The sequence below is a fragment of the Drosophila kikkawai genome, chromosome 3L (assembly GCF_030179895.1).
Source record: "Drosophila kikkawai strain 14028-0561.14 chromosome 3L, DkikHiC1v2, whole genome shotgun sequence".
Taxonomy (NCBI): Eukaryota; Metazoa; Arthropoda; class Insecta; order Diptera; family Drosophilidae; genus Drosophila; species Drosophila kikkawai.
The window spans coordinates 1483861-1495946 of NC_091730.1; the positions used below are offsets into that span (position 1 = coordinate 1483861).

General features: G+C 39.4%; 2 protein-coding genes across 2 annotated transcripts; both read left to right on the forward strand.

The window, feature by feature from the left end:
- The first annotated feature begins 230 nt into the window (after positions 1–230).
- Grl65a (Gustatory receptor-like 65a) lies at positions 231–1409 on the forward strand. The gene is made up of 2 exons (XM_017173198.1): positions 231–1193; positions 1248–1409. The coding sequence occupies exons 1-2, from the start codon at positions 231–233 to the stop codon at positions 1407–1409; spliced, it is 1125 nt and encodes a 374-aa protein (XP_017028687.1).
- Positions 1410–4810: 3401 nt separating this feature from the next.
- On the forward strand, positions 4811–6444 carry eIF4E4 (eukaryotic translation initiation factor 4E4). Its single transcript, XM_017173214.3, has 4 exons — positions 4811–5322; positions 5411–5510; positions 5627–5714; positions 6070–6444. Exons 1-4 carry the CDS (start codon positions 4967–4969, stop codon positions 6228–6230), a joined length of 705 nt encoding a protein of 234 aa, XP_017028703.1. The 5' UTR covers positions 4811–4966; the 3' UTR covers positions 6231–6444.
- The last annotated feature ends 5642 nt before the right edge of the window (positions 6445–12086 follow it).

Sequence of the window (12086 nt, forward strand, 5' to 3'; positions counted from 1 at the left end):
CGAGGCAGCCAGGCAGGACAACCGCAGAATGCGCTGCGGTGGCCCAGGAGCAAGAGTTGCCGAAATATCGATTAAGCCATCAAAACTTCGACCGCGCTTATTAATGCCCGTACATCAGCGCTAAAGTGCGGTCATAATTCAAATGAGGCATTCGCCCCTTCCCTTTTGTCCTTTGTCCTTGTTCCAGGACTCCTTTCCCGTTAGTGAAATCAATTGTTGTCCTCGCCGCAATGAGGGAAGTGAATTTTGTCAACCGCCGGACGCGTCAGCTGCTGTTCCTCATCTTGGCGGTGACCCAACTCTGCGGCATCACCACCTGCGTCTACAGCTTTCGCGAGAAGAGCTTTCGTCCCTCCAGTGCCCTCCAGATATACGGAGGCCTCATCTTATCCTTTGTGTCGTTGCTGCTGTATGCAAGCTTCAGTTTGATGCTTCTGCATGTGGAAAAAACATGGCCACTCTTGGTGGGCACCTACGTGATGCTGGCAGTTCGAGTTCAGGGCTTTTGGGCTAGCAAGGATCTAGTGCGGCTCCTCAACGAGCTCCTTGAGGTCGTGGAAGAGGTTAATGTGATGGCCAGGCATCCGAATATCTTCCGGCTGAGACACCTGCTGCTCTTGATTCTGGGCCTACAGAATCTCCTACGATGCCTGCTCATGCTGGCTGACCTCAGTCTGGGTGTCGGATTCGTGGGTTTTACAGTCACTGTGCTGCTCCTATTTCTGCTGGCCTTCCTGCTTACCTTCCTCCTTCAAATAACCATCAATCTCTGCCTGTTGGTGGTCCTCATAGCCAGCTACAATGAGTTGCATCGCTGCACTCGCAGGATCTCCAATGATTTGGATTCGCTGAGGCAATCCAGAGTCCTGGAAAGTGGCCAGTTTCTGGTGCTGGTGAAGCAGCTTCACACGATTACCGAGGAATTAATTCAACTTCGAGTGAGAATCTTTCAGCTGACACAAAAAATTATAGAGCACTTTCGCTTCCATTGGCTGTGTGGGCTGGTCTACGGGTTGATACCCTTTTACTGCTTTAAAGCCATTAATGTCAAGGACTTTTACTACTTGGGAATTTCCGCTTTGAACTTGATATTTCATTGCACGGTTTTTAGAATACTATCCTGGGAGTCCAGGACAACGAGAAGTTTTTGCCACTTTCAGATGAGTAACTATCACCAGGAGTTTGACAGAACTGTGAGTTAATGGAAATACCAAATAAAATTTACTTATAATAAATATAACCCACAGATTGACATCCTGTTGCACCAGGAAATCAGGCAACACCTTAAGGTTTCCATATATAAAGTCACCTTGGACACAAAATTCCTGCTCAGACTCCTCTCCCTCTGCGCCTTTTGGGTTTTTGTGAACCGCCAAGGATACTTGCTGCTCCATCGGAATATTGTTTAAGTGTTTCTACCTGTCACTCGACTGTCAAATTAAAGTCCAAGAAGACATTGTCTCAATTCTCGATATTGCCTATTATTAGCATTTCGGCACTTCGGGGCGCGGGCTGTTGTAATATTATCGCAACTGTTTTGGGCGCCGATGTCAATTGCACAAGTCAAGAACTGCCTCATAGATGACTTTGGAGATACTTTGCCGGCAATTACGTAGCCGTTTCATTGTTCCCCGGCTCGGTCCGGGGCCCCACAGAAACAAGCTTCATAATATTTTCACTTTTATGGCAGGCGACATAAAAGGCGACAGCTCCGGCAATAGCAGGCAACATCATCATTATCAACACCATCAAAAGCCTTGGGAAATTCCACCTTTTCCTCTTCCATCACCACTCTTATTTTCCCTCTTCTTCTGCTTATTTTTTGTCGTAAAATCCTAGGAAAAAAGGCAGGCAGGCGGAGGGTGGAAAGTGTGAGTGCGTAAATTTCTCTCTGGACTTGTACTTGGACTCGTCGGAGTCGCTCAAGTGTCCTTCCATTCAGTGTCGTAAAATTAACGCTTTATATGAACGAAAGCATAAGGCGCTCGATTTTTATCTCCAAGGCCAAACGAGATGGCCATGAACGGGTCCGCAAAATTAAGTGGCACAGCGAAAAAAAGTCGAAGCCTAAATATTTGGACACAAAACTTAACAGAAAAGATTTAGAATATTAAATAAAAGGATATTCAAGTGAGGCTAGCCTCTTAGGTAATTTATATATAAATTTATAATTCGAGAATCCTTTTCGTAATTTTCCAGAATTTTCTTTTCAGTGTCCAAAATAAAGGCCACACTGCAGAGAGCATAAAAAGTTTAGAGTTGAATTAGAAAGACTGAGCAGAGAGAGAGAGAGAGAGAGCAAGTCCTGCAGCTGAAGGACACTGAGTGGCGCTGGCTCTAGATGAGTGCCCGAAGATGGCCCCGAACGAGTGTCTAATTATTTACGTGCAATGAAAGTTATGAATTGGGTTCAACTTGAAGGCGATTAAGTAGGCTTTGACCCTCCTTTCAGTGTCTTTGCCTTAGCTGCCTGGGGTGAGGTCTGCTTTCCCTCAGTTTAGTTTCGTCCTCGGCACTGTAAACTTCATCGTTTTTTATTTTTAAATTTATTTTTTTTTTTTTAATTAGTTTTATGGTTTATTTTTCTCTTGGCAAGGTGTGTTCCCTTGTTGGCCATTATTTTTGTTTTATATTTTTAAAAATTTTATTTTTTGTTAGTTTAGTTTCAACATGCCAGTCTTCACTTTCCTCTGGTCTCCTGGTTGGTCCTGATTTTAAATATATTTTATTTCGATAATCTTATCTTCTACCAAATCAGCATAAAAGCTGATTGGCGGCTCTTTGTTTTTTTTCCAAGGGTAACGCCAGCACAAAAGTAGAAAATTAAGATTTCGAAAAAGTAATTTTATTTAAATTTTTTTTAAATTAATTTAATTTTTTAGTTTACTTTTATGGTTTATTTTGTTCCTTGGTTATCTTGGAGAATCCGTTCATGTCGTAGTTATGCTAATTTTAGCGCTTGGAAAAGTTAAAGCGGCAATGAAAACGGTGCTGTCCGAATTTGCTGAAGCCTTTGACGTTAGTCCAACCTTTGAAGTGAATGTTTTAAACAGTGATAGCAGCCTGACATTGAGTTCCATGGGCTCCTATGATCTGTCAACTAAAACTGCTATTTAAACAAAATCTAAAAAATTCCAAAAATATTAAGAAAGTTTTGTTAATAAGGTTCCCAAGTTTTTTTTTTAGCCACGATGTGTAGATGTGCTTTGAACATATCATATCTTTTTAGCAGACTGCCACCCTTTTTATTCTATTTTATCTCAACTATCCAATCTTCTGCCAAATTAACATAAAAGCTGATTGGGGGCTCTTAGTTTTTTATTAGGGGTAACAGCATTGTAATATAAATTAGATATATATGGACTCCAGAGAGAGACAGAAAGGGATCTAAGCACATATAAAGAATCACTGGCTGAAAGGCTTTGCTCAAGCAATTTACCTTACGTGGCGAACGATCACAAATGCACCCTGGTTTTCAAGAAATGCAGACATTGCAAACGACTTCCTCATCCTAACAGTGAGGGAGCAGATCCATCGACTTCCTAGCGGCATCACCAGCCCCATGACCAGACGAAGGCTAAAGAGACAACATCCAGACGATCTTTTGTCAAGAAGGAGGCACCAATAACTGAAATATTGCTGTTATGTTTCCAAGTTATGTTTGTTGTTGGTGTCAGTCCCTACGTTTTATAATTATTTTATTGGTTAACAAATAAATTAAAATAGACATAAAACAAGAAAGAAAGCTAACTTTGGCCAGCCAAAGTTTGTATACCCTTGCAGGTGACAATTAAAATATATCATAACTATGCCAAAAATGCATTAATTTCGATTCGGAAAGCAGTTTTGTGTTAATTTTTATTAATTTAAAAAAACTGCATACCAAATTTAAAACTTTAAGAAATCAAATTTTTTGGCTATTTTTGCTAATTTTAATGATGTAACCCCTTATAAAAGTTCGCAAAAATGGCAAAAAAATCGATTTCTTCCGGACATGTCTAGAAAGATTCCCCTGTTGATGCTGTATTATAAAATCTGATATTTTATATTAAAAAAACTTCTTGATTTTTTTAAAATTAAAAATATCATAACTCGGCCAAAAGAACATTAATTCTAAATCGGAAAACTGTTCTGTGCAAGATTTTCTACAGTTAATAAATCTGCATACTTTATATAAAAATTTTGAAAATTCAATTTTTTATCAAAATCAAACATTTTAATGATGTAACCCCTTATCAAATTTTGCAAAAATGACCAAAAAATCGATTTCTTCCTGACATATATAGAAAGATTCCCCTGTTGATGCTGATCAAGAATATATATACTTTATAGGGTCGAAAACGTCTCCTTCACTGCGTTGCAAACTTCTGACTGAAATTATAATACCCTGCAAGGGTATAAAAATAATCCCGCCGTGTGAGCTTAGTTGGAATTTTTGTCTATTTTCTATGGGTTTTCAACGCCTTTTCAACTTGGAAACATTTAAGAAAGCATTACGGAATATATATTAAAATCTATTATATTCTATACCATTCGTAATTAGAAATTTAACATAAAAGATATTACTTTATTCTAAAGTAAAGTTGTAGAAATAATGTTCAGTCATTAAAGTGTTCCTTCTTTGTTATAGAATTGCTTTGAAGGAAGGAAATTACACTGTTTACCTGATTGACCCATATAAAACTTTATGGTTGAATTATTGGGCACTGAGTCTACATTTATTTACCTGCAATTAATATTATGAATTGGGTTCATCTTGATGACAGAGCACTGTCCCTCCTCTCAGAGCCTTTGCCTTTACTGTCTGGGTCTGGGATGTGGGAACTTCCCTCAGTCTGGATCCATCCAGGCCACCGTAGACATTGTCGTGTTGTGTGCGTATGTGTGTAACTGTATTTTAAAGCTCGGATATAGTGTCTCCAATTGCGATTAAATTCGATCAAGTAAAAAAAAGATATACACAAAAATGATCGCGGCCAAGCAGCAAACCGATACCAAGCGCCAGAAGCTGGACCATGAGGGGGACTCCCAGGCCCAGTCGCAGACGCAGACCCAGTTACAGTCACATTCCAAGGCCCAACAGTGCCAAGATCAGGAGCTAAAGCTGCTCAAGCCGTTTGATATGCGCATCAAGCATCCCTTAGAGCACACCTGGACGCTTTGGTATTTGGAGAACGATCGCAGCAAGTCCTGGGAGGAATTGCAGAACGAGATCACCAGCATTGACATGGTCGAGGACTTTTGGAGCCTGTACAATCACATCAAGCCACCGTCGGAGATCAAGATAGGCAGCGATTATTCGTTGTTTAAGAAGGGAACGCAGTGAGTGTCCTTTTTCAGCTTACTTTTAAATTCTGTTTAAGCCTTTTTAAAACCCTTTTTAACCCATATTTACCTCGTTCCCTTGCAGGCCCATGTGGGAGGATGAGGCCAACAAGTACGGCGGCCGCTGGGTCATCAATAGAGGGCGTGGCTCCAAAGTGGAGCTCGACAAGCTCTGGCTGGATGTGGTAAGTGACCATGTGGCCATGTGGCTTTGTGTCCTTTGGCTGTCGTATCTGTAGCAGCTTCCAGCTTCCTCCTCACAACAACACAATCTCAACCTACTCTCCTCGCCCGCTGACAGCTACTCATACTGATTGGCGAGGCCTTTGATCACACTGAAGAAGTCTGCGGGGCAGTTATCAACTTGCGTGGCAAAACGAACAAAATTTGTAAGTATAATGCACTGAGGGAAAAAGTATAGAGGATTTTCAACATAAAGATTTATATTTATAGAAGAAAAACCCTTTTTTTTTAAAGGGTTTTAAAGGAAACTTTAATTTATTTAACATGTTCTAAGCTTATAGCTTCTCTTTAGAAATTTATTATCAATTTATATTTGATCTTTAATTTTGGTATTTAAGTAGTTATTAACTCGATGTTCTAAATAATCATTTAAAAATAATTTTAAATATTTCCACCTACTTTTCTTGAGTGTCCCAAGCCTTGGTAGCTTCTGTTTTGTGATGACATTCATGGAATCTCCTAAAGCAACTCCTAACGCAACTCCTCCTATCCATCCTACAGCGGTTTGGACCGCCAACGGGTACAACGAGGAGGCCGTCATGGAGATTGGCCTGAAGCTGCGCGATTTGCTCTGCCTGCCGCCCCTCCAGCTGCAATACCAGCTGCACAAGGACTCCATGTCCAAGCAGGGATCGGTGGTCAAAGCGGTTTACTGCCTGTAAGCCGAACAGCTCCGCTGCTGCTCCCATTCCCATCCCCAACATCATCCACTGCCCAGGACAACAATTCCAACCAGAAGACACTCCTAACTCCCAACCCTGGCTGATTTCAGCGCGTGTATTCCAAAAATCGTAAAAAAAAAAAAGAAAATATAGACTCTGCATAGAATGGGTTTTATGAATTTGACCATGTTAAAAAATTATAAAAAAAAATATATAGTGTTGAAAAAATATTCTAAAAAAAGGTAAGCTCCCAAGGAGTTCTTTCTTTTGGGTCCTTTACGCTCCGCGAAATATTATGCAAACATATGCCGCACCAGAGCGCAAATAAAATGGTTTATATACACTTTCCGGTTGTACGGGGACGGGGACGGGGCCAGCTAGAAGTGCACAGTGACTGCAAAAGATAAACGTCCACTTGGCGCGCTTGGCTGGCCGAGCGAAAAACAAAGGACCGAAAAGGGTCAACAATAGGGAATTGTCCGTTTTAGCGAGGGTCGTAGTCGGTGCTAAGGAAAAGGGCACTCTAAAAAAATATTAAAAAGATATTAATTTCAAAGATAAATAAGTAAAATGTTTAAAAATATATTATATATATAAATTTTTAATATTTCCTAATTTTAAAAATTCTTATAAATACCTCTAGATTTTTAATAGAATTTTGTTAGATGTTCCTTTACTCTCTCAGTGTAATATCTGGTCATGGCGTTGAGAGTCCCCTGGACTGAAAAATGCAAGCCGAAGACAATTGAATTTTGATGAAAGGCCAAAACAGCGATGCTGCCTGCTACTCGCAGCATTAAAATTCATGCTAAGTGCTTGGAGTTCAAGTTGGAGTTGAAGTTGAAGGGCGCTCCGCCAGGCGGTGTTTCAATCAGCCTCCAAAACACCGATGACGATGTCGCACGATGGCACGTGCAAAGTTCCACCATGATGAGCAACTTAAAGCTGACACAACTCAGCTCTACCTTCATATCTAGCTCCACCTCCAACTCGAGCTCTTCCTCCATCACCATCTCCAGCTCTTCCTCCTTTTACCTTTTACTCCTAACCAGGTGACTGCATTTTAGGTTTGGCCCAGGTGGCGGCGGCGGCTGCCAAGGGGAGCTGTTAAACCGAAACCGCATCAAAACCGCACACGTCCCACACGGCGTGCAGCTGCGTCCTCCTCCTTCAGCCTGCACCTTTGACATATTGCAGGGATAACAGCGATATGTTATAGGTGGAGGTACATAGTAGAGGCAGGAGCTGCCCTAGAGGAGCTCTGGCAAACTTTTTGCCTTTAGAGGAATATTTACAAATTAGTTGCTCGAAACGTGACATCGAGAATGTCGGTCGGCGGAGCATTCCACTTGCAATTGGAGTTGCATGTTACATGTTCCATGTACCATAGAAAAACTTCTGGAGCAGGCAACTTAATTAGCAAATAAATAAATTTCGTTGCAATTTGTTGCCCTTTTGACACGTCTGCAAAAGGGGTCTAAGAGAGGATTTTGAGGACGTTTTTAGGGGAAACTTAAACTAAGTAGGAAATAAAGGATAATGAGAGGAGTTCTAAGGTTATTAAGGAAGAGTAAATATTATAATTTAAACTCTAAAATTATATTTAGGAATATTGGGAGTGTTCCGAGTAACTTTTGGGCTTCTTCTAGACCAACTTAAATGTCTCTTTCTTTTCAAAAATAGCAAATAAAACACAGGTAAACCTGTATAACCAATTTCATGCTTCCTTTGTGGCTTATTTATGTGTTTCTGAAATTGGTTAATAAAAATCTGAACAGCAGTGATGGGCAGTCTTCTCTATTAGCTCGCTTATAGACTGGAATAGAGATCTATCACCCTTTCGCTTCGCTTGCATATATCAACGCTTTTCATATAGCCAGCACAAACCGCACAGAGCTCCAGCTTTGGTTTTTATGGCCACACCAGCTGGACAAGCACTATGGCAGGCCAAGGCCACCCCCCAACGCCACCCACCCTAAGCTTTTGTTTATTTTGTGTATTGTTGGGGCTGGGAGCCGCGCGTTCGCTGGTTTCAGCTTTTTGGTTTGGTTCGGTTTGGTTTTCTCTTTTTGGGCAAAACAACACTACACAACATAAAAATAAATTGCACTTCTGACACTTGAATACAGTGGAGGAGTTGGGAGTTAAAGCAGGAGAGGAGCAGCAGAGGAGCAGGGGGGAGGCAGCTGGGCAGCAGCGACACATGATTAAGTGGAGTTTGCGGTTGGCCCTGGCTTTGTCCGGGGAATACGCATGTAAATCTATTTGGGTATACATTATCGTCGTCCAGTTGAAGCTTAACTTTTATCATATAATAAAATGTAATTTTCCAACTCGTAACTCGTAACTCTCTGGTAATTAGAATTTATAGCAAACTTAATCGCTTTTGGCACGCAGTCAAGCAGGGATCTATCTTCCCAGTACGAGTATATATTTCATTATTTCCTGAAGAGAACAGAATTTCATTAGGCATGCAACAAATTTTGTGCAATTTTTTGTGTAAAGGGCTAACAATATTTAAAGGAACACAAAAAAAGCTAAGAAAAAGGAAAGCAAACGATGAAGAACAAACCAAACCTTGGCTCACCAATGCACAGTGGTTGGGCTTGTATGGAGACACGGCCAAAAATAGTTCTAGTTGATGTATCGTTACGAAATTAATACCAAAAATCAAGAAAAATGTTTTAAGTATATGTCCAAAAAATTGGCCATGTAGCACGTCTATATCATATAGCTGCCATAGGAACAATCTGTTAAAAATCAACATTTAGTATGAAAAACTTTTTTGTTTTTCAAAATATCTTAACAAATTTCACAGATAATATGTTTGAAACAGGTTTATGCATTCTTACCAAATTTGGTTAAAATCGGATGTCTATATCTTATAGCTCCCATACAAAATTTTTATAAAATTATTTTTTTCCAAGAGCTAAAATTAATTTTTTATCTCTTAATGACAATGTTGGTGAAATATAAGTGTCCAAAAGTAAAAAAAAAATTATTAACTTATATATTGTGTATTTTATTTGTTTAGCAACAAATGTACACAGCTTAAGGGGGGTAAGGCTAATTCGGTGCAAAACTGCCCACTGTTCAAAAAAATGTTTTGGCGAAACGGCTAAAGTTAGCTTAATGATTTAAATACCATAAATTAACAAAACATTTGAGCCATTTTTTTTAAATTTTTGTATTAAAAAATATTTACAGGCCTACGCTATATTGCTAATCTCCTGAGTCCCCACAAATAAAAGTTGGTTTTCGGTGTACATCCTAACAGTCCACAAAAACGTCCGATATCAAAAAAATGTATTGCATTCCTTAAAGAATTAGTGCCCCAAGGTACTTAAGAGACGTTTTTATTTTTAAAAATTTTCCCCGATTTTTTATCAAAATTGGAAGTCAAAACCCCGATTTTCGACTAAAAAATTAAGTTAATTTAAAAAAATATTTATATTAACATTAAAAATTTTAAAAAGCTTTACGTGAGTACCTGTACAATTAAATTTCAAAGTTATGTTCAAAATTTCAAACCGATTGGTTAAGTAGTTTTTGAGTTATAGAGTACACCGATTTTCAAAATGGCATTTTTCAGGAGAACGCTTTAAACTTTGTGATTTTCATACATCAAACACCAAACGACTTCCGTTCAACTACCCATAACTTCGTCAATGTTGTAATAATCGATGTAAAACTTTTACACAATATTTTAAGGATATTAAACCTTTATTTAACAAAAAAAAAAAAAAAAATACCAAAAAAAAAATTTAAAAACCTTACCCTAACCTGTGTTAGTATTTTTAAGATTATAGGCACATAGGCAAATTTCGGCAAAATTTTTTTTACTATTTGTCACCTTAAAAGCGCGACAAACACATTGGCATACATATGAACTGTAGATTATTGTGGGGTCACAACTATAACTTTAGCTAAACATAAAAAATACGTTTAAAATATAGACCAGAAACATGATTATTTCACATGAATATAATGAAAACAATAATTATTTTTAATATATTAAATTATATCTTATTTTATAGAAAATACCTTGAACTTCAAAATCTATTACAAAAAATATTAATTTGGACACGTAATTAATAATCGGACCACTTCAAAGTTCGGTTTGGTTGTGAAACACTCGCGATGCGCGTAGTTACGCTTTGCAAATGAACACATCTTATCATCTTTAATTTAATTTTTAGAAAGTCCTGTTAGATTTAAAAAAAAATCTGGTATGCCACAAAGAAGTTTGGATATTTAAGAGACGATCTGTTTACTTTTCGTACATTTTTGTTGTAATAAATTTTTTTATTTTTGGCCTATGGGCGCAACCACTGTGCAATGCCGAGCATTCGAAATGAAATATTAATTTGCGAAATTCCAAAGCTTCGCTCGCTCTCTCTCTTTGCTCTTCACAAATTTTTATTATAAATTAATAAGAATTTATGACGCCAAGGGAGAGCCAAAGGAAAACCGCAGCCTGGAGTCTGCTTTTGAGTTTACCTTCAAAGAGGCCCAGGGAGACGACGACGACAGCCAGCCAGCCGGAGATATTTGTCTACAAATATTATTGCTATTCGAAATGTGTTGTAGCCCAGGCTCAGAGAGAGAGCAGGTCCTGCGTTCTACGTCCTTGGTTAGGCCAAAAAATTCCTAGCTGGCAAATATGCAGGCCCGGAATGCCTACCCTCCCTACCGCTGGTAATGGCCAAATTCAGTGCTAGATAAAGGCCAACCCCCCCCCGAAACCCGAAAATAATTCTTAATATTTTCGCTTCATAAATATGTAAATAAATGCCAAGACAAAAGACAAAAGAAATCTTGACTGTACTTCGTTGGCCATTTCCCAGGCGTGATGGAAACTATAAAGGAATAGGAATCCCGGGCCAAAAACCGCATGGATCGCACAACGGGATATTAAGCGCACAAAAGTTGCCCGCAAAGATTTGCCTCGGACGGACGGACGGAGCCGAACTTAATGAAATAAAGCACTCGCTTAGCAGACACATTCGAGGCAGGAGCAGGACCTTAACCCGCAGCATAAGAAGTCAGTCGTGAAGAGCGTACGTGAGCAATGAAAAAGTCGCAAACACTTTATTATACAACGTGGCAGAGAGGACGTGGGGGTGAGGCTGTGGGTGTGGTGGTGGGTGTGGGACCCATCAAAACGCTACGCGCTGCGTATACGTAATAAGTCCTATGTAGATGCACCATTCCCCCTCACCGGCCTCACGCCCATTACTCATACGCCGCGTCATTGTGTGCCGCAGCCAGATAAAGAGCGACGAGCCAAGACCAAAACCGAAACCGAATCGCTGGCAAAAGACAAAAGATGGCCACAGGACACTGGTCTCTGGTCTCTGGTCCAAGGACGCTGGCGAATGCACATAATGGTGCGTGGAGCAAGGTATTTTGGTATTTTAAACATGTGCCCGCCGGCTAATGCATAGTTGATGATGGGCCTAGTCCATGGGTGCTGGTCCAACTCGGTCAGCGATTTGAGCTTTCCCACCTCCCGGGTAGAAGGATGTGGGTCAGGCCTTAAATAGAGCCAGCAATCAACTGAAATGGGCGAGAGAAATGGTGTTAAAAGATAAATATTTAAGCAAGTGAAAGTATTTTGGGATTATTTTACATCAAAACTCTACTTTTGCTTATTATATAGGGCTTTCCCCTTGATTTTAAATATATTTTTATTCATATTATTTTAGTTTATATTTATTCAATTCATTCCCATCTAATTTCTTTCAATAATATTAATATAAATAATAAAAACTTCTTGGCAAAATTATCCCAAAACCAAAATATTTCAAAACACCATTTTGAAAGGTGAAAACTTTCGCCGCAGCTTCGCTTTTA

Bases quoted from the DNA above. Each gene is read 5' to 3' on its own strand.
- eIF4E4 (XM_017173214.3), top strand. From the start codon at position 4,967: ATGATCGCGGCCAAGCAGCAAACCGATACCAAGCGCCAGAAGCTGGAC. The intron at 5,511-5,626 runs GTAAGTGACCAT...GCCCGCTGACAG, and splicing joins ACAAGCTCTGGCTGGATGTG to CTACTCATACTGATTGGCGA. The intron at 5,715-6,069 runs GTAAGTATAATG...TCCATCCTACAG, and splicing joins TGGCAAAACGAACAAAATTT to CGGTTTGGACCGCCAACGGG.
- Grl65a (XM_017173198.1), top strand. From the start codon at position 231: ATGAGGGAAGTGAATTTTGTCAACCGCCGGACGCGTCAGCTGCTGTTC. The intron at 1,194-1,247 runs GTGAGTTAATGG...TATAACCCACAG, and splicing joins ACCAGGAGTTTGACAGAACT to ATTGACATCCTGTTGCACCA.